Here is a 26,365-nt window from a genome sequence, read left to right as displayed (position 1 = left end):
CCTACCTTGATTAAGGCACGGAAGGAAGTCACCGTGAAACATTATCACCGCATTTGGCGAAAATATGTAGCGTGGTGCGAGGATCGGAGGGTTCCGACGGAGGAATTCCAACTGGGTCGTTTCCTACATTTCCTGCAATCAGGATTATCTATGGGTCTCAAATTGGGATCCATTAAGGTTCAAATTTCGGCCCTGTCAATATTCTTCCAAAAAGAATTGGCCTCTGTCCCTGAGGTCCAGACTTTTGTCAAGGGAGTACTGCATATACAGCCTCCTGTGGTGCCTCCGGTGGCACCGTGGGATTTAAATGTAGTTTTAGATTTCCTCAAATCCCATTGGTTTGAACCATTGAAAAAGGTGGATTTGAAATATCTCACATTGAAAGTGACTATGTTACTAGCCCTGGCCTCTGCCAGGAGAGTATCTGAATTGGCGGCTTTATCTTATAAAAGTCCTTATCTAATCTTCCATTCGGATAGGGCAGAACTGCGGACTCGTCCGCATTTTCTCCCTAAAGTGGTATCAGCATTTCATCTGAACCAACCTATTGTGGTGCCTGCGGCCACTAGCGACTTGGAGGACTCCAAGTTGTTGGACGTTGTCAGAGCCTTAAAAATATACATTGCAAGGACGGCTGGAGTCAGAAAATCTGACTCGCTGTTTATATTGTATGCACCCAACAAGTTGGGCGCACCTGCTTCTAAGCAGTCGATTGCTCGTTGGATTTGTAACACAATTCAACTTGCACATTCTGTGGCAGGCCTGCCACAGCCTAAAACTGTAAAAGCCCACTCCACAAGGAAGGTGGGCTCATCTTGGGCGGCTGCCCGAGGGGTCTCGGCATTACAACTCTGCCGAGCAGCTACGTGGTCGGGGGAGAACACGTTTGTAAAATTTTACAAATTTGATACCCTGGCAAAGGAGGACCTGGAGTTCTCTCATTCGGTGCTGCAGAGTCATCCGCACTCTCCCGCCCGTTTGGGAGCTTTGGTATAATCCCCATGGTCCTTTCAGGAACCCCAGCATCCACTTAGGACGATAGAGAAAATAAGAATTTACTTACCGATAATTCTATTTCTCGGAGTCCGTAGTGGATGCTGGGCGCCCATCCCAAGTGCGGATTATCTGCAATACTTGTACATAGTTATTGTTAACTAATTCGGGTTATTGTTAAGGAGCCATCTTTAAGAGGCCCTTTCTGTTGTCATACTGTTAACTGGGTTTAGATCACAAGTTGTACGGTGTGATTGGTGTGGCTGGTATGAGTCTTACCCGGGATTCAAAATGCCTCCCTTATTGTGTATGCTCGTCCGGGCACAGTACCTAACTGGAGTCTGGAGGAGGGTCATAGGGGGAGGAGCCAGTGCACACCACCTGACCTAGTAAAGCTTTACTTTTTTGTGCCCTGTCTCCTGCGGAGCCGCTATTCCCCATGGTCCTTTCAGGAACCCCAGCATCCACTACGGACTCCGAGAAATAGAATTATCGGTAAGTAAATTCTTATTTTTTCAAACACAGCCAGTAGTAGCAGTTGATTGGCTGGTGCTTTATCTCTCTCCAAAGCTTAGTACATAGACCCCTAAGATACAAAACTAAGAAAAAGTAAAAACTTGAAGAAAAAGTGCACAGCGCGGGAATCACGCCTTATGGCACATAAAGGATAGGTGTAGAAAGACATATCTGTTTGCTGGTAAAAGAGCCTGGGTCACATTCAAAGGCCTAAAGTTTCCATTCCTGTCCATGGCCCTAGCACATCTACGATCACTTTCACAGACATGAGGTGGGATGCCCAGCACAGGGCTAGTCCGCCCCGCATGTCTGGCACTTCCTCCTCCCTCCCCCGCACAGGAACAAAAGCATCGCATGATGGCGATGCTTTTGTACCTGAAGAGTAGCTCCTTACCAGCACAGCTCATGCGCGCTGGCAGGGAGCAACCCATCACTCTCCAGGTCGCGGCGGCTGCGTGTGATGTCAGGCAGCCGCTGCGGCATGCCCCCTGCATGATCCGGGCATGCCTGCATTGGCCGGACCATGCGCCCCAAACTGCGGCCCAATGCCGCCGGCCCGCCCCCTCTGCTTGTTAATCAGGCAGAGGCGATCACTGGGCTGAAATGCCGACCGCATCTCTGGCATGTGCCGGTGCACCGTGGCGCCTGCACATGCACAGTTCAGACCTGATCACCCGCTGTGCGAAAAAACGCACAGCAGCGATCAGGTCTGAATTAGCCCCTATAGACCTTATTCAGTAAGGAGTCCAAAATTTGTGAATCGCAATCTGGCTGTAATCAAACGAATGCACGCGCAGCAGCACGCGCAAGTAATAATAGTGACAGAAAATGTGTACACCTCGTGATCGCAATGCAGACGTTGTTTGACTGACAGGAAGATGGCGTTTTCTGGGTGTGTCTGAAAAAAATGCAGGCGTGCCCACGTGGTTTTAAGGAGGGCCTCTGACGTCAGCGATGACCACTTCCAGCCTCTTGTGTAACAAGATTGTGGATGACTGTGCCTGGCACAGATGGGAAAAATCTTTGATGTTCCGGTAATTGCATATGGTTTTGCGATCAGGCCGCATAATGCGATGCATTCGCAATTTCTGCAATGGGCGTTTTTCTCTGTTTCTGGGCGGTGACTATTTGATCGCAGTAACTGCTTTTTAGCAGAAACTGCCATTCTTACTCAATAAGGTCCTAAATCTCTCAGCTAAAGGATGACGGCTGATCACAATTTGGGGTCGTCCCTGTTTTGCCTCTGACCAAAGAAAACTCCCAGTGACAAACATAAAGAAAAACATACTTTATATAGAAACAAAGAAAATGGCATACATTGCTTCTCTCTGTTGTCAGTTGTATATGTATATTTGCACTAATAAATATTTTACATTTTACATTTTTTTAAATTTTATGTTTAATCTTAGAAAAGAGACACAATATTAGTGAGACTTTATGTCACTTGTAACAAGTTTGTCCTATCAACCAAAGAGAAAAGATCAGCCAGATGTGGTATATCTGTATCAGAAAATAAAATACACGCAAATACAAAAAAATGTACAGGTACGGAGACAGGTTGGGCCTGTAGAAGAGCACAGTGTTATAGTGGCCTACTCTCCAGCACTCTCTCCATTTCCGTTCTCATCTATTCCCCAATGTAGAAGAATGTCAAGTTTATTTATGGCGCAAAGTAAACTGCATTCCTTTTATATCACGATTCCTACAAGTTACCATCTGGCACATTGTGCAACAAGCAAAGCTGCAAGAAGAAGCAGAAGGTTCCATGAGTATAAGTTGGCGCTGTTCCCTGGCACCTCCGCTGCTTTCGGATTGTGTACTACATGTGTTTGTGTGTGTACTACAGTGGACTCTCCGGAAGCTTTTGTCTTGACGCAAACAGTGTCAGTACAGCCATCTCCGCTCCCCGAACCACTGATATCGTCACCTGCAAAAATACAACATGGGAGGTTAATGCAAACTGGCCATACACTGCAATATCTCATCTAATGTCAGATATTTGATAGGATTCATAGGATCACTACTGGGCAGAATGTAAAAAATGCAGCCAGAAGTGGGCCACTATCAGCCGTTGTGCAGTCATCTCTGGACCTATCAACAGACCCCAGTGGATGTCAGATGTTATCTGGCTGCTAGACCTGGTAGAGATGAAATGATTTTATCTTGTGTGATTGAGCCACCCGATAACTGGTCTCCAGGGGCTGGTTATCAACTCACCACAGCTAATAGGATACCGCCTTGAGGGGGTCATTCAGACCCAGCCGCTAATGTGGCACGCACTGCAGTTTGCAGAATTTGGCAAACTGCGGCCACATCGCGCGTGTGCACACATTGTGGTTGCATCTCCGATGATTGCGACCGCAATGAGATTGACAGCGGCGGCTGCCGGGGTGGGGGGCATCATCGCAGGGGCATGCCAGGACTGTTTTCGAGGTGGCTGCATGACATCACGCGCAGCCGCTCGGATTAAAAAAATGGCAGCGGACCGCCTGACAGCGCAGCCCCAGGGGTCAACCTTAGTTCAGATGCGTCCGCAATTATTATTATCCTTTATTGATATTGGCGCCACAAGGGATCCGCTGCACTCAGTTACAAAGCACATAAACAAATCAAAACAGGCAAATAGTCACTTACAGTACAAGACAATAGAAGGTACAGTGTAAATAAATATAGCTACTTCAGCAGATGACACTGAAATAAGTATCTGGGTGGCAGAAAACCACAGGGATTTGGTGCAGTCGATGATTATTAAAGTAAGAAAAGGGCCCTACTCGTGAGAGCTTACATTCTGAAGGGGAGGGACAGACAGGGGTGACACAGATGGGGTAGACAATGAGAGTGGAACAGAGGGTTAGGATGAGAGTTGGCTGGGCTTGGTGAAGAAATTGGTCTTGAGAGCCCTTTTGAAGTTTTGTAGAGAGGTGGAGAGTCTGAATGAGAGAGGTAGGGAATTCCAGAGAAAGAGAGCAGCACGTGAAAAATCTTGAAGGCAGGAGTGGGAGGAAGTAATCAATTGACAGGAGCCGTGCATTAGCAGAGCGAAGAGGACGGGTGGGAGTGTAAAGGGAGATAAGGTCAGAGATGTACAGATGGAGACACGCTAGTCGTGGCTCCGTCTGTGACTAGGGGCGCGCCTGGACGCTGTGATAGTCTCCGTCTGGACAGGCGCACGCTTCCGGACGGAGACACGTCCTATTCACTTGAATGGAGAGCGTCTCCGGGCGGACGCGCTCGCCAAGATAGAGACGTATACAATGGGAAGCGGCTCTGTGCACTCTCGCCGTGACTAGGTGGGATAGATCCCCTAGTCACGCCGGGATTGCACGCCTGTGACTAGGCAGGCATAGCTAAGGAATGCTCCATCGATAAATGGGAGAGGAGTGGGTGAGGTCTTTGCAGGAGAGTGTGAGAAGCTTGAATTGGATTCTGAAAGGGAAGGGAAGCTACTGAAGGGCTTGTAGGAGAGGGGAGGTGGATGTAGTGCGTTTTGTGAGGAAGATGAGCCGGGCTGCAGCATTGAGGATAGACTGGAGTGGAGAGAGGTATTTGTTAGGGATGCCAGTCAGGAGGAGATTACAGTAGTCTAGTCTGGAGATGACCAATGAGTAGATAAGGGTGTTATTAACATCCTGGTGAGAAAGGGTCTGGAAATATTTTTGAGATTAAAATGGCAGGTTTGTGAGAGGTGCTGAATGTGTGGTTTGAAGGAGAGGGAGGAGTCAAGGATTACTCCAAGACAGCGCACTTGGGGGCTAGAAGAGATAGTTGTGCCATCAATATATTCAGGTAATGAAATTGTGGGAGGTGAGGTTATGCGGGAGGGCGGGAAGATGATCAGCTCAGTCTTAGGCATGTTAAGTTTAAGAAAGCACTGGGACATCCAAGAAGAGATAGCAGAGAGACAGTTGGGGATACGAGTGAGGAAAGCGGGGGAGAGATCTGGGGAGGAAAGGTAGATTTGGGTAATCTAATTGTGGACGCATCGGGAGGCAGCCTCACACATGCTGGGCGGCCTTGCCCTGTAGTGGGCGGCCCTCAGCATGTGAGGAGACGGACAAAGATCTGACTGAGCATGCAGCGATCTGCGTCCATCTCTGTGTGAGCTACTAAATGTCCAAGTAATTACTTAGAATTTAGTATTTAACCTAGGTCTCTGTGCCATAATTCTGGAACTTCTATGGAGGTAGTTTACAAAAGGAGTAATTGCATATATTGCACAAAAATGCCTAAAAGGTGTATAGTAAATATACATTGAAGTAATAATCAGATGCATCTCTAAACAGCGTTTCAGACTTATTTCTCCTTCTCCAAATCAGGTCCTTAATGTTAGATTTTTCAAAAGTGTGTGACAATCGCGTTTAATTAATCTCATCCTTACTTGGTACACACCTGGGCGACTTGATGGCCGACTGGCCACCACACCGTCCAAGTGGCCAATACAGGTAAGTATACACACATAACAGTTGGCCACTCGATGTGTCACCTTGATGTCACAGCTGGGCGGGTGCCCAGTGTGTACACACCATTACAGAAAACAAGCAGTCTGAAATATTCCAACACAAAATCTTGACTTGATGTAGAGAACATGATATTTCTCTTACGTCCTAGAGGATGCTGGGGTCTGCATTAGTACCATGGGGTATAGACGGGTCCACCAGGAGCCATTGGCACTGTAAGAGTTTGAGTGTGTGAGCTGGCTTCTCCCTCTATGTCCCTCCTACCAGACTCAGTTTAGAAAATGTGCCTGGAGGAGCTGGTCACAGCTAGGGGAGCTCTACAGAGTTTCTCTAGTAAAGTTTATTTTAGAGTTTATTATTTTACAGGGAGGCTGCTGGCAACAGCCTCCCTGCTTCATGGGACTAAGGGGGAAGTAGTGTCCGCCCTGTGGGATCTGAGCCACTATCTCCGCTGACAGGACACTGAGCTCCTGAGGGGATAGATCGTTCCCTGCCACAGGGGATTGCTCACCCCAGCAGCATGCCGCCACCCTCTTACAGAGCTGAAGATCAGTGGCGAGTGATTCACCGACCCCCTTAGCAAGTGGGGGGCCAGTGTGAAGATGGCGGCATCAGGGTAGGAGCGCAGTATTAACTGCGCTCTGGAGGCTTAGCGGTACATAGTGCGGCGCTGTGAGGGGTGCCCTGAGCCTGCGCCTACACCCTACACTGGTCACACAGCCTGTCGGGGTCCCGGGATCTCAGACAGCATAAATCCTCAGGCCAGTATAATCCTATGAAGAGCGGGAAGACAGCACCATTTTGGGGTCGAAGCTTCTCCTCAGAGCGGACCCAGCAGTGTTCAGCGCCATTTTACTGCCTGCACAACGCTGTCAGTGAAGAGCAAGACCCTCCACAGCAACTCCAGCTATCTCTCAAGGTACTAGGGGGTTGCAGAAAGGGGGGGGGGGGGGGGGGGCGGGAGGCTGAAAAACGACTGTGTAACCCATTAAGGTGCACAGTCAGCGCTGGTTGGGGGTCTCCCTTTATATTAAAAGCGCTGTGTGTGGGTTGGCTCCAATCTCTGTCTCTCTCTTGCCATTCTTGGGGGTGAAACTCTGTCTGTACTCCCCTGTTTGTGTGTACTCCATTAAGCAATGTCCAGGGACTCTGTGTCATATGCTGCAGAGGATATGTCCTCTCAGGATGATCCCATTCCATGTAATCAGGATTGCACTGGTTTAGCACAGATACCAGCAAGGGAGCCTGAGTGGTTATCCTCTATCAAATCTATGATTTTTCAGATTTCAAATAGGGTTGCACAAGATGAATCTGCAATTCAGGCTTTACAGAACTCTATGGCAGTCTGGCCCAGTTCTGGTACATCAGGGCTCCCCACTGTATATTCACATAAACGTGCTCTTGCACAGGTCATGTAGGATGATACCGATACCATTTCTGATACTGCAAACGGTGACGGGGATGTGTTGCGGGGGGCAGCATCTCTTGCAAAAGGGGTGCAGTTGATGATAGAGGCTATTAGGGATGTGTTGAATATTGCTGATACAACACCCAAGCAGGTTGATGAGGCTTACTTCACTGAAAATAAGAAAGCCTCGCTAACCTTCCCTGCGTCAAAGGAATTAAATGCTATATTTGAAAAGGCTTGGGAAAACCCGGATAAAAATCCCAGATACCCAAAAGGGTTCTGGTAGCATTTCCTTTCCCGGTAGAGGATAGGTAAAAATGGGAAAACCCACCTATTGTTGACGCGTCAGTATCCAGACTCTCAAAAAAGGTGGTTTTACCTGTTCCAGGATCTACCACCTTGAAAGAGCCGGCTGATCGTAAAATTCACAATACGCTCAAATCCATGTACACGGCTTCTGGGGCAATACTACGTCCCACTATTGCCAGTGCTTGGATTGCCAAAGCTATAGTAAAGTGGTCAGGCACGTTACTTGAGGACTTGTATACTATGGAGAAATGAGATGTTGAATTGTTTTTACGTAACATTTAGGATTCGGCAGGATTTCTGGTAGAATCCATGAAAGATCTGGGTTCCATGGCTGCGGGAATTTCCTCCATGTCAGTATCAGCTTGTCGAGGACTGTGGTTGCGCCAGTGGTCTGCCAACTCGGAATCCAGAAGAAGTGTGGAGACCCTACCCTATACAGGTCAGGTTCTCTTTGGGGAAGCGTTAGATGCATGGATCTCCACGGCTACGGCTGGAAAGTCACCTTTTCTTCCCTCAGCTACACCTGCTCCGAAGAAACCCTTTTCTTCAGTTACATCACAGCCCTTTCGGTCTACCAAGCCCAGAAAGGCCAAGCCGTCCAACACCTTCTTTCGGGGAGGTCGGCCCAAGTCCAAGAAACGAAACCTGCGTACACCAAAGTCCTCCGCATGGTGCCCCGGAGGTGGGGCCAGTGGGAGCGAGACTCAGACAGTTCAGTCATGTCTGGGTGTCCTCCGGCCTGGACCCCTGGGTGCAAGATATTGTGTCCCAGGGGTACAGGCTGGAATTTCAAATTTCCCTCCTCACCGATTTTTCAGATCAGGCTTGCCAGCTCTGCTGGCAGACAGGACTGTCCTGCAAGAAGCCGTCCAGTACCGACTCATATGCAAAACAAAGGTTACTATTCGAACCTTTTCGTGGTACCGAAACCAGATGGTTCGGTCAGGCCCATTCTGAACTTAACATTACTAAACCCCTTTCTGAGGGAGTTCAAGTTCAAAATGGAGTCTCTAAGGGCAGTGATATCAGGTCTGGAGGAGGGGGAATTCCTAGTATCCCTGGATATCAAGGATGCGTACCTCCACATTCCGATTTGGCTGCCGCATCAAGCTTATCTTCGATTCGCACTGTTGGACTGTCACTTTCAGTTCCAGGCCCTCCCATTCGGCCTCTCCACAGCACCAAGGGTATTCACCAAGGTGATGGCGGAAATTATGATTCTCCTCCGCAGACAGGGGGTGAACATAATTCCGTACCTGGACGATCTGCTGATAAAGGCATCGTCCAAGGAGAAGCTGTTACGGTCCATAGCACTCACGACCCAGCTTCTCAGGGAACATGGTTGGATCCCGAATCTTCCAAAATCACATTTGGAACCAACCAGGAGTGTCAGAATCCGTTTGGATTTCCCTTTGTGAGAACATATTCGCAGGGACTGATGTTCACGGTACAATAGCAAGTTTATTAAAGCAGTGTACAACTGTAAACAATAAGTATAAACCAGGAATAATTAGAGAACAAAAAATGAAAGGGAGAACTGAAGGGACATGGGATGCCAGGAGACTGTGAATACACGGGATGCCAGGAGACTGAGTACTTGAAAACGGTGTAGACTGTGGAAACACTTGAGAGACTGTGGACTGTGAAGGCACTGTAGCAGGATCACAGGATAGCACTGTGGTAGAGTATGCAACGTAGCAGGATAACAGGATTGCACTGTAGCAGGATCACAGGATAGCACTGTGGTAGAGTAGGCAACGTAGCAGGATAACAGGATTGCACTGTAGCAGGATCACAGGATAGCACTGTGGTAGAGTATGCAACGTAGCAGGATAACAGGATTGCACTGTAGCAGGATCACAGGATAGCACTGTGGTAGAGTAGGCAACGTAGCAGGATAACAGGATTGCACTGTAGCAGGATCACAGGATAGCACTGTGGTAGAGTAGGCAACGTAGCAGGATAACAGGATTGCACTGTAGCAGGATCACAGGATAGCACTGTGGTAGAGTAGGCAACGTAGCAGGATAACAGGATTGCACTGTAGCAGGATCACAGGATAGCACTGTGGTAGAGTAGGCAACGTAGCAGGATAACAGGATTGCACTGTAGCAGGATCACAGGATAGCACTGTGGTAGAGTAGGCAACGTAGCAGGATAACAGGATTGCACTGTAGCAGGATCACAGGATAGCACTGTGGTAGCGTATGCAACGTAGCAGGATAACAGGATTGCACTGTAGCAGGATCACAGGATAGCACTGTGGTAGAGTATGCAACGTAGCAGGATAACAGGATTGCACTGTAGCAGGATCACAGGATAGCACTGTGGTAGAGTATGCAACGTAGCAGGATAACAGGATTGCACTGTAGCAGGATCACAGGATAGCACTGTGGTAGAGTATGCCACGTAGCAGGATAACAGGATTGCACTGTAGCAGGATCACAGGATAGCACTGTGGTAGAGTATGCAACGTAGCAGGATAACAGGATTGCACTGTAGCAGGATCACAGGATAGCACTGTGGTAGAGTAGGCAACGTAGCAGGATAACAGGATTGCAGTGTAGCAGGATCACAGGATAGCACTGTGGTAGAGTAGGCAACGTAGCAGGATAACAGGATTGCACTGTAGCAGGATCACAGGATAGCACTGTGGTAGAGTATGCAACGTAGCAGGATAACAGGATTGCACTGTAGCAGGATCACAGGATAGCACTGTGGTAGAATATGCAATGTAGCAGGATCACAGGATAGCACTGTAGCAGGATCACAGGATAGCACTGTAGCAGGATCACAGGATAGCACTGTAGCAGGATCACAGGATAGCACTGTAGCAGGATCACAGGATAGCACTGTAGCAGGATCACAGGATTGCACTGTAGCAAGATCACAGGATAGCACTGTGGTAGAGTATGCAACGTAGCAGGATAACAGGATTGCACAGGATCACAGGATTGCACTGTGGTAGAGTATGCAACGTAGCAGGATAACAGGATTGCACTGTAGCAGGATCACAGGATTGCACTGTAGCAGGATCACAGGATAGCACTGTGGTAGAACCTGGCAGTTCTATGGATGATTTAGCAGTAGAGACCAGCATAACCAGGACCAGGAACTGAGACAACCTTGACACGATGAACTGGCAACTGGGAGCCTGTGTGGCTGGCCTATATAGTGAGTTCAGGTGCTGCTCACAGCTGTGGTAACAGCTAATTACCAAGCTGCAGATACAGAGCAGAGAGTGCTGAGCACCAGAGCAGAGAGCGCCACCCCAGGCATGGAGGAGAAACTGCATGGATCGTGACAAGGAGGGTGTCCTTTTTGGGAATGATCCTCGACACGGAGGTGCAGAGGGTGTTTCTCCCAGAGGAAAAGGCGTTGGTGATTCAAACTATGGTCCGGGATGTCCTGAAGCCAGCCCGGGTGTTAGTTCATCAGTGCATTCGCCTTCTGGGGAAGATGGTGGCCTCTTACGAGGCTCTGCAATACGGGAGGTTTCACGCTCGGTCCTTCCAACTGGATCTCCTGGACAAGTGGTCGGGATCCCATCTACACATGCACCAGAGAATACGTCTATCGCCAAAGGCCAGGATTTCACTCCTCTGGTGGCTCCAATTACCTCACCTTCTGGAGGGTCGCAGGTTCGGGATTCAGGACTGAATCCTTCTAACCACAGATGCAAGTCTCCGGGGCTGGGGCGCAGTCACTCAAGGGGAAACCTTCCAAGGAAGGTGGTCAAGTCTGGAAGCCGTCCTGCCGATAAATATTCTGGAACTAAGAGCCGTCTACAACGGTATTCTCCAAGCGTCCCATTTTCTGAGAAATCGCGCCATTCAAGTGCAGTCGGACAATGTGACAACAGTAGCTTACATAAACCGACAGGGCGGAACGAAGAACAGGGCTGCAATGGCAGAGGTAACAAGAATTATCCTCTGGGCAGAAAAACACACGTTGGCGCTGTCAGCAATCTTCATTCCGGGAGTAGACAACTGGAAAGCGGACTTCCTCAGCAGACACGATCTCCTTCCAGGGGAGTGGGGTCTCCATCCGAAGGTGTTCAAGGAGATAACAGATCTTTGGGGCATACCCCAGATCGACATGATGGGCTCTCGTCTCAACAAGAAGCTTTGGCGGTATTGTTCCAGGTCGAGGGACCAGCAAGCAGTGGCGGTGGACGCCCTAGTGACTCCGTGGGTGTTCCAGTCGGTGTACGTGTTTCCTCCACTTCCACTCATCCCAAGAGTTCTAAAGCTCATAAGGAGAACAAGGGTTCAAGCGATCCTCATTGCTCCAGACTGGCCAAAAAGGGCTTGGTACGCGGATCTTCTGGATCTACTGCAAGAAGAGCTGAGGCCTCTTCCTATTCGGGAGGACCTGCTGCAGCAGGGGCTGTTCGCATATCAAGACTTACCGCGGCTACGTTTGATGGCATGGAGGTTGAACGCCTGATACTAGCTCGGAAGGGCATTCCGATCAAGGTTATTCCTACCCCGATACAGACTAGGAAAGGAGTAACGTCTAAACATTACCATTGCATTTGGAAAAAATATGTATCTTGGTATGAGCCCAAGAAATTTCCTGCGGTGGAGTTTCAACTGGGACGGTTTCTCCTCTTCCTACAAGCTGGTGTGGATATGGGCCTGAAGTTGTGATCTGTGAAGGTCCAGATTTCGGCCCTATCCATTTTCTTCCAAAAACAATTGGCTACCCTCCCTGAGGTTCGGACCTTTTTGAAGGGAGTTCTGGACATCCAACCTCCATTTGTATCGCCTACAGCGCCTTGGGACCTTAACGTGGTGTTGCAGTTCCTCCAGTCGGACTGGTTTCAGCCTCTACAGGAGTTGGAGGTCAAATTTCTTACGTGGAAGGCTGTCACGTTGTTGGCTTTAGCTTCTGCTAGACGTGTGTCGGAGTTGGGGGCTTTGTCCTGTAAAAGTCCATACTTGTTCTTCCACGAAAATAGAGCTGAGCTCCGGACACGTCAGCAGTTTCTTCCGAAGGTTGTGTTGGCATTTCATATCAACCAAATGTCGAAGTCAAAAATATTACATACACACAACATACAAACTCCAAACAGAGAGGTCTCTGTTCGTGCGCATACACGCAGCGTGCACAGGATATACGGTAGCATTCACACAGATAAGCCATAAAGGCATATTCAACACATTTCATACAACACATAAATTACACATAGATAAAACAGGTCAAGCACCAGACATTATAATGTATTTATATAATAGAGTGTAACATCAGATATACCGTATATGTTTTATTGGAACGGAACAAGTTACAATGTGTGCGGCTGCTTGCGTTCTCTTAAGGGACATAGTGTTGCGACGTTCAGCGCACTTTTATCGTATATGGTTATAAGATGCGCCTTGCGTCCGCAGTATATATTTAACGCTGGCATTTGAAATGTTTATTTAAAATATTTGGAAATTGTGGTGCCAGTGGCTACTGACTCCTCAATTTCATCAAAGTGCTTGGATGTTGTAAGGGCTCTGAAAATATATGTGAAGAGGACTGCTCGTCACAGGAAATCGGACTCTCTGTTTGTCCTGTATGATCCCAAGAAAATTGGGTGTCCTGCTTCTGAGCAGACGATCTCTTGCTGGATCAGGTTCACTATCCAGCATGCGTAATCTACGGCAGGCTTGCCGTGTCCTACGTCTGTCAAGGCCCACTCTACTCGTAAGGTGGGGTCTTTCTGGGAGGCTGCACAGGAGGGCCCGGGCGTTACAACTTTGCCGCGCTGCAACTTGGTCTGGGTTGAACACGTTTGCAAGGTTCTACAAGTTTGATACATTGGCCTCTGATGATCTGAAGATTAGTCAATCAGTTCTGCAGGAGCCTCCGCGCTCTTCCTCCTGTTCTGGGAGCTTTGGTACATCCCCATGGTACTAATGTGGACCCCAGCATCCTCTAGGACGTAAGAGAAAATAGGATTTTGGTTACCTACCGGTAAATCCTTTTCTCGTAGTCCGTAGAGGATGCTGGGCGCCCGCCCAACGCTTCATTTTCCTGCAATTGTTACCTGGTTTAGTACAACTTTGCTTTTAGTTAAGTACTGCATTGTTACTTGGCAAGTACTGTTTCAGCGGTTGCTGAGTTCTCAAGCTAAGTTAGCATGATGTGCCTTGTATGTGTGAGCTGGTATGAATCTCGCCACTATCTGTGTTAACTCCTTCTCTCGAAGAGGTCCGTCTCCTCGGGCACAGTTTCTAGACTGAGTCTGGTAGGAGGGGCATAGAGGGAGGAGCCTGCCCACACTCTCAAACCCTTAAAGTGCCAATGGCTCCTGGTGGACCCGTCTATACTCCATGGTACTAATGTGGACCCCAGCATCCTCTACGGACTACGAGAAAAGGATTTACCGGCAGGTAACCAAAATCCTATTATAGCGCCCAGCTTGTATTGATGTGGAGAATATTATATATATTGCCCAGTGTGTATACTGTGTGGAGAACATGATATATATATATCGCCCAGTGTGTATTGATGTGGAGAATATTATACATATCGTCCAGTGTGTATTGATGTGGAGAACATGATATATATCACCCAGTGTGTATACTGTTTGGAGAACATGATATATATCGCCCAGTGTGTATACTATGTGGAATACAAGCTATATATTGCCCAGTGTGTATTGATGTGGAGAACATGATATATATATCGCCCAGTGTGTATTGATGTTGAGAACATGATACATATATCGCCCAGTGGCCCTCATTCCGAGTTGTTCGCTCGCTAGCTGCTTTTAGCAGCATTGCAAATGCTAGGCCGCCGCCCTCTGGGAGTGTATCTTATGTTAGCAGAATAGTGAACGAAAGGTTAGCAGAACTGCTACTAAATAATTCCCTGCAGTTTCTGAGTAGCTCCAGACCTACTCCTAGACTGCGATTACCTCAGTCCGTTTAGTTCCTGGTTTGACGTCACAAACACGCCCTGCGTTCGGCCAGCCACTCCCCCGTTTCTCCAGCCACTCCAGAGTTTTTACCTGGCACGCCTGCGTTTAGCACACTCACTGAAAACGGCCAGTTTCTGCCCAGAAACACCCACTTCCTGTCAATCATACTACGATCACTCGAGCGTTGAAAAAACGTTGCTCGAGCTTGTGTAAATCTGCAGTTTTGTGTTAAATTACTTAGCGCATGCGCGCTGCGTACCATGCGCATTTTTGCAGTTTTTTCACTTGATCGCTGCACTGCGAAAATCGGCAGCGAGCGAACAACTCGGAATGACCCCCAGTGTGTATACTGTGTGCAGAACATGCTATATATCGCCCAGTGTGCATTGATGTGGAGAACATGATACATATATTGCCCAGTGGGCCTAATTCAGACCTGATCGTAGCACCGAATTTGTTAGCAGATGGGCAAAACCATGGGGGTCATTCCTAGTTGTTCGCTCGCAAGATGCTTTTAGCAGCTTTGCACACGCTAAGCCGCCGCCTACTGGGAGTGAATCTTAGCTTCTTAAAATTGCGAACGAAAGATTCGCAATGTTGCGATAAGACATCTCTGTGCAGTTTCTGAGTAACTCGAAACTTACTCGGCATCTGCGATCAGTTCAGTGCTTGTCGTTCCTGGTTTGACGTCACAAACACACCCAGCGTTCGCCCAGACACTCCTCCGTTTCTCCAGCCACTCCCGCGTTTTTCCCAGAAACGGTAGCGTTTTTTCACACACACCCATAAAACGGCCTGTTTCCGCCCAGAAACACCCACTTCCTGTCAATCACAGTACGATCACCAGAACGAAGAAAAAACCGTGAGTAAAATTCCTAACTGCATAGCAAATTTACTTGGCGCAGTCGCAGTGCGAACATTGCGCATGCGCACTAAGCGGAAAATCGCTGCGATGCGAAGAAATTTACCGAGCGAACAACTCGGAATGACCCCCCATGTGCACTGCAGGGGGGGCAGATATAACAGGTGCAGAGAGAGTTAGATTTGGGTGGGGTGTGTTTAAAATGAAATCTAAATTGCAGTGTAAAAATAAAGCAGCCAGTATTTACCCTGCACAGAAACAATATAACTCACCCAAATCTAACTCTCTCTGCACATGTTCTATCTAACCCCCCTGCAGTGCACATGGTTTTGCCCATCTGCTAACAAATTTGCTGCTACGATCAACTCTGAATTAAACCCTGTGTGTATACTGTGTGGAGAACATGCTATATATCGCCCAGTGCGTATTGATGTGGAGAACATGATACATATATTGCCCAGTGTGTATACTGTGTGGAGAACATGCTATATATCACCCAGTGTGTATTGATGTGGAGAACATGATACATATACCGCCCAGTGTGTATACTGTGTGGAGAACATGCTATATATCGCCCAGTGTGTATTGATGTGGAGAACATGATACATATATCGCTCAGTGTGTATACTGTTGCCCAGTGCGTATACTGGCCCTCATTCCGAGTTGATCGCTCGCTAGCTGCTTTTAGCAGCATTGCACACGCTAGGCCGCCACCCTCTGGGAGTGTATCTTAGCTTAGCAGAAGTGCGAACGAAAGGTTAGCAGAATTGCTACTAAAAAATGTCATGCCGTTTCTGAGTAGCTCCAGACCTACTCCTAACTTGCGATCACTGCAGTCAGTCTAGTTCCTAGTTTGACGTCACAAACACGCCCTGCGTTCGGCCAGCCACTCCCCCGTTTCTCCAGCCACTCCTGCGTTTTTGCCTGGCACTCCTGTGTTTTTTAGCACACTCCCTGAAAACGCTGAGTAGCCGCCCAGAAACACCCACTTCCTGTCAATCATACTATGAGCACTCGAGCGACTGAAAAACGTCGCTCGAGCCTCTGTAAAATTGCAAACTTTTGTGTGAAAGTACTTAGCGCATGCGCATAAATGCAATTTTTTCACTTGATCGCTGCGCTGCGAAAAACGTCAGCGAGCGAACAACTCGGAATGACTACCACTGTGTGGAAAATATGCTATCTATCGCCCAGTGTGTAGTGATGTGGAGAACATGACACATATATCGCCCAGTGTGTATACTGTGTGGAGAACATGCTATATATCGCCCAGTGTGTATATTGTGTGGAATACATGCTATATATTGCCCAGTGTGTATTGATGTGGAGAACATGATACATATATCACCCAGTGTGTATACTGTATGGAGAACATGCTATATATCGCCCAGTGTGTATATTGTGTGGAATACATGCTATCTATCGCCCAGTGTGTAGTGATGTGGAGAACATGACACATATATCGCCCAGTGTGTATACTGTGTGGAGAACATGCTATATATCGCCCAGTGTGTATACTGTGTGGAATACATGCTATATATTGCCCAGTGTGTATTGATGTGGAGAACATGATACATATATCACCCAGTGTGTATACTGTGTGAAGAACATGGTATATATCGCCCAGTGTGTAGTGATGTGGAGAACATGACACATATATCGCCCAGTGTGTATACTGTGTGGAGAACATGCTATATATCACCCAGTGTGTATACTGTGTGGAATACATGCTATATATTGCCCAGTGTGTAGTGATGTGGAGAACATGATACATATATCACCCAGTGTGTATACTGTGTGGAGAACATGCTATATATCGCCCAGTGTGTATACTGTGTGGAATACATGCTATATATTGCCCAGTGTGTATTGATGTGGAGAACATGACACATATATCGCCCAGTGTGTATACTGTGTGGAGAACATGCTATATATCGCCCAGTGTGTATATTGTGTGGAATACATGCTATATATTGCCCAGTGTGTATACTGTGTGGAGAACATGATACATATATCACCCAGTGTGTATACTGTGTGAAGAACATGCTATATATCACCCAGTGTGTAGTGATGTGGAGAACATGATACATATATCACCCAGTGTGTAGTGATGTGGAGAACATGACACATATATCGCCCAGTGTGTATACTGTGTGGAGAACATGCTATATATCGCCCAGTGTGTATACTGTGTGGAATACATGCTCTATATTGCCCAGTGTGTATTGATGTGGAGAACATGATACATATATCACCCAGTGTGTATACTGTGTGGAGAACATGCTATATATCGCCCAGTGTGTATACTGTGTGGAATACATGCTATATATTGCCCAGTGTGTATTGATGTGGAGAACATGATACATATATCACCCAGTGTGTATACTGTGTGGAGAACATGCTATATATCACCCAGTGTGTATACTGTGTGGAATACATGCTATATATTGCCCAGTGTGTATTGATGTGGAGAACATGATACATATATCACCCAGTGTGTATACTGTGTGGAGAACATGCTATATATCACCCAGTGTGTATACTGTGTGAAATACATGCTATATATTGCCCAGTGTGTATTGATGTGGAGAACATGATACATATATCGCCCAGTGTGTATACTGTGTGAAGAACATGATATATATCGCCCAGTGTGTAGTGATGTGGAGAACAAGAACAGATCCTTGTTTTACTGTAGGAGTAACAGCGATTTGTAACAAGGTTCTGCACTGTCCACTTACTTGTGTCTTGGAAATCCACGTCATTTCCATTATAGGCATTGCGGAGACGGTTGGTCATGATCTTCAGCTGCATAATCTGCTGACGGATGGTAATATCAGGCTTGGTAATATCCACATCAATCTCCGGATTACTGATTTGGTTGGCGAGACCGCTGCCCATACGCTCAGGCATGTACCTAAAGATAGACAATTCTCATTTATTTGTGCTCTCGTGACATTACAGGGGATGTTGCACTTTCTGTGTCGGATAAGAGATTAATAATACAATAGACAATGCTGAATAATATCAGGTTAGTAGTCTCACCTTGCCCGGGACATCCCGTTCCAGCACTTGTCTTCATTGCCCGGACCAGCAATAGCCTTTTCATTGCAAAATATATTTGGCAGGCTTATCCAATAATCTTGGATGTCATTTAGCATTCCTTTTACATCTGAAGTCTGAAAAACAGAAACGCGATCACTTTTATGGGAATAGTATCATTTAAATCAATCACAAAATTGCTAATAGATACATAGGGGGAATTTAGTTACCCATGATGACCCATTTTTGTGCGAAAAACAGGCTTTTATCACGACTCACAAAAATGGATCTATCCAATTATACGCGAAAAATTACCCATGGTAATTTTCCATAGGTTTAACGGTGATTACGTTTCACCAGGATGCAGTTAAATTGGCAGCAGTCGGGATCCTGGTGGTTATGAGACCAAAGCCAGAATCCCGACTGCTGACAATACCGCCAGCAGGAATCCCAGCTCACAGGGGCTATTCCCACTCGTGGGGTGTTTTGCGTGGGGCATACTGACGGTAGGCATCCCTAGCGTCGGTAATACATACTGATCCCCTTTTAACAACCTCCTGAGTAGGTGAAAGGATGCAGAAAATTCCTATTTTAAAAGGTAAAAATGTCAGGACTTGGGTCCGAAAGCCCTGGAACACCCCTCACACACACACCCCCCACAACTGATGATTTTTCCCTTCAAATCCATTCGTAACATTGTATTTTTAACATTTTATTTTTAATATAGTTTAAAAAGTATTTTTTTTTTTTATATTTAAATATCATATAATGCACATCTTCAGAACAGATCTCCTCATCAAAAACTGTGGAACACAATGGGGCAGTACGGTCGCATGTGATCTGACCATGCCAGTTAAGTGGTTAATGACTAATTAAGCACTTAGAGGTTTTTAATTACTGTTATTTGGTCAATAATGACATATCACTTTTGGGGTAAAAAAAAATGTCTGAAATTGGGGTACATTGTATGGGACAGGTATATGGAGTACTTTATGAATGGGACACGTGTTTGTAGGCTTGCAAGTGAGAATTATGGGGGGGGGGGGGGGGTCAATTTTAAAAAAGTGGTTTAAATCGACCCAAATATATACTATTACCCAAGTAGAGCATTTCTAAACACTTGCTTTCTATCTGTTTTTCACTGTTTTAGAAAAATTCATATAAAAGCCATTTGACACATAGTAAGAGCCCAAAATATTTTTTATTATGGCTACAAATAGACTTATATACGTTTTTGGGGGTACAGGCAGATTTCCCCATTTTCACCTACTCGTAGCGTCAGTACTAATTATCGCGTGAATGCCATTTTTGCGATTTTCTAATGGTATTGCAAAAAGTGGCATTTTTGCTCAATAGATGCGTTAAGTTAACCCGCATTAACTTATAGCATTATCACAGGTAATTGAACACCCCCCCCCAGAGACAGATTAAATTACACACAAGTTGCCCACAGCAGTTCGCAATGCGCATAGAAGTGCAATTAGATCTCCATACACAGCCATAGTAATGTATTATGGCTTTTACCAGTTAAACAATTACAACCCATTTGCAACATGAAAACAGTTGTTCACATACATCCAAATAAGATTTGCACAATTTCGGTTGTAAGTACAAAAGCAATAAAATACATCTTTTTATGAGATTTTCAATCTTTGTACATAAAAAAACACTAGAGGTGCATTTTAACACTGATCACAAAATGTGACTGAGAATACACAGGGGTATATTCAATTGTGGTCGAATTGCCGAAATTGTCGAAAAACTGGTCATTTTCGACACAAAAATCCTGTCGAATTTGATTCGACAATTCAATACAGTACTTTGACAAAAAAAACTGCCGTTTAATTTTCGACTTTTTGCAATTAGACTTTTTGCAATTAGACATGTCTGCAATGTTAAAAATGAGGCTTTTCGACAAAAGTATATTCAATTGAAGAATGTCGATTCGACAACAGTGCTTTTCGACAGTCATTTCGTCAATTTCATTCCGCCTCATTTTTCTGTCGTGATCTAATAAAAATTTTTAATAACATGTATTTTTTGGTGCTTTTTTGATTGCTAATAGTATATCTATTTATATTTGAAGGGATTATCTACTTGGTTTGTCTATTTATGAGGCACAAGTATTATTTAATCAATTTTTTTAAAGAATATATATATTTTTTTTTACGGACTACAATAATATGGAGAGATCAGTGCATGTTTTTAAGTTGGAAGGGGTGTTGAAAGTGTAAAAAATCCTGAAAAAAATTGCGCGGGGTCCCCCCTCCTAAGCATAACCAGCCTCGGGCTCTTTGAGCCGGTCCTGGTTGTAAAAATACGGGGGGGGGGGAAATTGACAGGGGCTCCCCCATATTTTAACAACCAGCACCGGGCTCTGCGCCTGGTCCTGGTGCAAAAGATACGGGGGACAAAAGACGTAGGGGTCCCCCGTATTTTTAACACCAGCACCGGGCTCCACTAGTCAGAGAGATAATGCCACAGCCGGGGGAACACTTTTATATAGGTCCCTGCGGCCCTGGCATTAAATCACCAACTAGTCACCCCTGGCCGGGGTACCCTGGAGGAGTGGGGACCCCTTAAATCAAGGGGTCCCACCCCTCCAGCCACCCAAGGGCCAGGGGTGAAGCCCGAGACTGTCCCCCCCCATCCAAGGGCGCCGGATGGGGGGCTGATAGCCTTTTGTGTCAAAAAAAGAATACTGTTTTTTGCAGCAGAACCACAAGTACCAGCATGCGGCGGGGGGAGGGAGGGGGGGGGGGGGGAGACGGGGCCGCTGGTGCCTGTAGTTCTACCCAAAAAAAAAAACACAACGCACACACCGTGACAGTATAACTTTATTACATACATGCACACCTACATACACACATACTTACCTATGTTGACACGAAGCAGTCGGTCCTCTTCTCCAGTAGAATCCAGGGGTACCTGTAAATAAAATTATACTTAAACAATCCAGTGTAGATCGGTCCTCTTCTTAAGTTTGTAATCCACGTACTTGGTAAAATAAAAAAAACGAAAAACCCGAACCACGCACTGTTTACACATGGGACCCCTTTCCCCGACTGGCGGGACCCCCCGTGACTGCTGTCAAAGAGGGTCCCTTCAGCCAATCAGGGAGCGCCACGTCATGGCATTCTCCTGATTGGCTGTGTGCGCCTGCACTGTCACTCAGGCGGCGCACTGGAGATACAATGTAGCGCATAGACGCTCCATTATATCCAATGGTGGGAACTTTGCGGTCAGCGGTAGACCACAAGGTTATGTGGGGTCACTCTTGTGGACTACCGCTGACCGTAAAGTTCCCACCATTGGATATAATGGAGCGCCTATGCCTTTTGTCACAAAAGGCTATCAGCCCCCATCCGCCGCCCTTGGATGGGGGGGGGGGGGGGGGCACAGCCTCGGGCTTCACCCCTGGCCCTTGGGTGGCTGGAGGGGGGGTCCCCACTCCTCCAGGGTGCCCCGGCCAGGGGTGACTAGTTGGTGATTTAATGCCAGGGCCGCATGTCCACGAAGTCGAATCCAGGCCGCCCACTATTCGTCAATTGGTCCGTTTTTCGACAAGGGGGCTGTCGAATCCGTTATTAATTGAATATGTCGAATTCTGGTCCCGGGTGGAGGGTTTCGCCTGTCGAATTGTGTCGAATCCAAAAACTGTCGAATTCACGCCGGAATTCGACCGCAATTGAATATACCCCACAGAAGTGGTGCAAAAATGCACTGAAAACAGCACAAAAAAATGCACCTCTGATTCTATAGATTATGGGCATAATGTAATAGAGTCTGAGTTTTCAGCAGTAGCGTGATTCCGGTAATCATCGCTGCAAATTGAAAAGGCTAATATTTTAAATGGCAAAACCAGGCTTGTTCCACAATTTCAATTAATGCTGGTTTAAATCTGCAACTGAGATTGCTGGAAATCGCTCTGCTTCTGAAAACTCAGACCTAATTACAAATAACATGCATTTCCGGTTGTTATTAAGGTAGGGAACCCTGGATTCTTTTTTGTTGATACCTCTATGGAACAGTAGCAAACATGAAAGGTTTTCCTGCCCGAATAAACCACTTTGTATGCACAAAGGTCTGACAGAACTGCTTGGCTAATTAAATCTTCTATATTTACTGAATGCATATCTCTTTGGCAAGGAATGTATTTACTAAATACTGATGTTAGGGCACAAAACAATGCAGCATTGTATTCTATGTTTTTCCGCACAGATAAGCATGTAATTGTTCATATCGCAAACTGCGTCAGTACACAGTTGTAAAACCAGAAGCAAATCTGATTTTAGTAAGAATGAATGCAGTGGGTCTCTGTAATAGGTTGCTATGTCTCTCTCCTTATTTCTCCCCAACATTGCTTCACAGGCCTACTGTAATTCAGATGTACAGTAGTTGGAGGTGCCATCTCTGCTGCTTCCTTGGAAGCATCTATTACAAGCAGATGCCTCCTGCTGCAGTAGTGATCCAACCTGTGTCCTAGGACGCAGCATCGGATCACTGGACTCCCCATCGGGCGTCGCAGAGGTCGGGAAATCCTCGTCTTACGATGGAGATCCCTGGCCTCTTCCCTCTTCACAAATGAAGGCCGTCTCCCCCCCCCCTAGACGGCAGCAGACTGTCAAACACTGACAGCCTGCTGCCGTCCTGTGTTGCCTTACCCATTAACGCATTTGCAGAACAGGTAGGTACTTTGCTCATCATGAAGCAATTCCAACCACATCTGAGTAACCCCATGTTCCCTACCCACCATCACATCTCATATTTATGGAACAGATAAGCCAGCTGCAACATTAATTTAAAGAGACACAGCTTTAAAAAGATAAAATAATACTTAAAATCATTGCTTTTCTGAGGTGTGTTTTACTAAGGTCAAATCATTGTCCTTAATTCTTCAAAACTGGTTACATATGGAAAGCAGATAAAGGGGCTAATTCAGAGCTGACCGCTGCTGTGCGTTTTCGCACAGCATGAATCAGGTGTGAACTGCGCATGTGCAGGCGCCACAGTGCACATGCCAGAGATGCGATCGTCATCTCAGCCCAGCGATCGCCTCAGCCTGATTGACATTGTTCATTGGGCGGGAGGGGCGTGGTCCGGCGTCGTTAGGCCGTCGTTTTGGGGGCGCGGTCCGCGCAACACAGGCATGCGTGGACCGTGCGGGGGATGGGCCGCAGGGCTGAGTGACTGCACACGCAGCCGCTGAAACCCGGAAAGCGTCGGGTAGCTACCTGCCAGCGCGCAGGAGCTGAGCTGGTAGGGAGCTACTCTTCAGGTACAAAAGCATTGCCGCCGTGCAATGCTTTTGTACCTGCGCGGGGGGGTGGGCAGACCCAGACATGCGGGGCGGACCAGCCCTGTGCTGGGCGTCTCCCCGCATGTCTGTCGATCAAGTCTCAATTACCCCCAAAGTCGGTTTGACCAGAAAATAAGATAATTTTAATGTTAAAAATAGTAGAGCAGAATATTTCAGCTGTGTGGATCACTAACTAGGAGGGGACTGGCCAACATGTAGTCAATCTGATTATCTTAAGTAACAGCACAGAATAGTGATGTGTGGGAGGTATGTGGCAACTCGCAGCGAGATAATAGGGCAAGGTGACAAGACATCGGGGAGCTCACCACCCCTGTAACTGTGGGCCTAATTCAGACCTCATCGCAGCAGCAAATTTTTTCTCTAATGGGCAAAACCATGTTGCACTGCAGGTGGGCAGATGTAACATGTGCAGAGTTAGATTTGGGTGGGATGTGTTCAAACTGAAATCTAAATTGCAGGGTAAAAATAAAGCAGCCAGTATTTACCCTGCACAGAAACAATATAACCCATCCAAATCTAACTCTATACACGTTATATCTGCCCCCCCCCCTGCAGTGCACATGGTGCGATTAGGTCTGAATTAGGTCCTGTGTCAGTATAGGCCTCTCCCCAAATCATGACCTGCTTCTGTCCCGTCTGCATGGTCAGGTCATAGATGGAACACTCACCAGGTTGTCCATACTGGGAACGCTGGATTTATCTTCCGGAACTGCCTTCCCTTTTCTCTTTTTCTCCTCCGGCTTGGAGCCCTTGTTGCCCTTTTTGGGGTTTCCACAAACTTTAAACACCTGTAGAAAGTAAAACGTCATAGTATAATACTGTACCTGGTAGAGTCCACCAGTGAGCAAGTGTATAAAGTGGTGGTGTAGGTTGTGTAGTAAACTACCTTACGAACCAACCTCTCAGGCACCATCGCCAAATGCTAGTTATTTATGGAAAGATATTTATTAAAGTACAGAAACGGCTGCACACAAAATGCACCATAGTATCCCTGTGGCACCTTCTTCTTCCTCCCTTGTGGCTGTGCAACTTTATTTTAAAGTCCTCGAGATAACAGGCAGCATGGCTGAGGCAGGACTTCTAAGTCCTGAACAAACGTACAATTCCTACATTTGGACATTTTCCAGCCCAAGCAGAACTGGGTTTCTATAGACCAGCATTGGACAAATATCAGTTACTTGCTAAGAAATATGCCTTTGTGACCCAAGAAAATACCCTTGGTCTATAAACTCTCATCTGTTGCTACAATGGTAACTCTGGGAAGAAGATCATTTCTATTGCTGGGATCTAGCAATACCTATTTTCATTATTTACACACATACAAATCTAAGCACGAAAACCATAAGAACATTTACTGTAGCTAAGCCTCGCCTGTAGAAACTTGGGTGACAGCTGAAGACAGCAGCTCTGGTAGAAGTAACTGTGTATAGAATAACTAGACACCATGGGGTAAATTTACTAAGCTAGGAGATTTTTAGAACTGGTGATGTTGCCCATGGCAACCAATCAGATTCTACTTACCATTTATCTAGCTGCTTCTAGCAGATAATAGATATAATCTGATTGGTTGCTATGGGCAACATCACCAGTTCTAAAAATCTACCACCTTAGTAAATTTACCCCCATGAGTGTAGGAGAAGTGGGCCAGGCTGGTGTGGTATAATAATTAGAGTGGGGACAGTCTAATACTGTATGTAATAATTTGCAAGGGTGAGGAGTCACAGGCTTCAGAAATGTTGCTACAAGTTGTGGAAAGCTTACAATAATATGTAATACTTTTTTGGGTGGCACAATCTTCAGAGGGGCACAACCTGGTATTTCATAATTTTATTGTGACAAAGCTTGGTTTAAAGGGGCTAATTCAGACTGGATTGCTGCAGCGATCGCAGTCTGAAGCCCTTTGGGGAGTGCGCACGCACAGCCCGGGAGGCCCAGTGAGATGCTAAAAGCATCTCAGGGCTGCGATCGCCTCTGCCTGATTGACGCGGGGCAGGAGGGGGCGTGCCAACAGCATTAGAATGCCGTTGGTGGGGCACGGTCCGGACAACTTAGGTGTGTCCGGACCGTTGCGGACCGCAGCGACTGCATGACGTCACACGCAGCCGCTGCAACCAGGGATGTTCTGGGTAGCCACCTGCCAACACAGCCAGGCTGCGCAAGCAGGGAGGTACTTGGCGGGTGCAAAAGCATCGCCGCCATGCGATGCTTTGGCACCTGTGCGGGGGAAGGGGCAGGGCCTGACATGCGGGGCAGACTAGCCCTGTGATGGGCGTCCCCCCCCCGCATGTCACAGTAACTGATCATAGATGTGCTAAATTTAGCACATCTAAGATCAGATCTGAATCACCCCCATAGTACCTGTATAGGACTGCATATAATTATGTTTTATGGGGTACAGGCTAGTGTGCAATGTTGTGGAGTCTGAGGCCATTATAATCAGATCACCGGTACATTGAGTCTCAGGCTGATGTTATGTTTGAGTGTGGGACGGATCTCTGTGCACAGGCGCAGGCTGCCAGTTTTGCATACAACGCATGTGCAGATGTGA

General features: G+C 46.8%; 1 protein-coding gene across 3 annotated transcripts in view; it reads right to left on the bottom strand.

Annotated features, from left to right (window-relative positions):
• Window positions 1-2,782: 2,782 nt before the first annotated feature.
• Window positions 2,783-26,365, bottom strand: part of GPC1 (glypican 1) — a 312,763-nt gene continuing 289,180 nt past the window's right edge. For all 3 annotated transcript variants that reach the window (XM_063915676.1, XM_063915674.1, XM_063915673.1), the window contains 4 exons: window positions 24,486-24,605; window positions 18,501-18,634; window positions 18,197-18,372; window positions 2,783-3,436 (listed from right to left, as the gene is read on the bottom strand). In XM_063915676.1, coding sequence (XP_063771746.1) covers window positions 3,219-3,436; window positions 18,197-18,372; window positions 18,501-18,634; window positions 24,486-24,605 — 648 coding nt within the window. In that variant the 3' untranslated portion in view covers window positions 2,783-3,218. The remainder of the gene's footprint in view (window positions 3,437-18,196; window positions 18,373-18,500; window positions 18,635-24,485; window positions 24,606-26,365) is intronic.

Source organism: Pseudophryne corroboree, chromosome 4 (assembly GCF_028390025.1).
Source record: "Pseudophryne corroboree isolate aPseCor3 chromosome 4, aPseCor3.hap2, whole genome shotgun sequence".
Taxonomy (NCBI): Eukaryota; Metazoa; Chordata; class Amphibia; order Anura; family Myobatrachidae; genus Pseudophryne; species Pseudophryne corroboree.
Note: the sequence above shows the minus strand (reverse complement) of the source record. Positions and strands in the feature narration are given on the sequence as shown.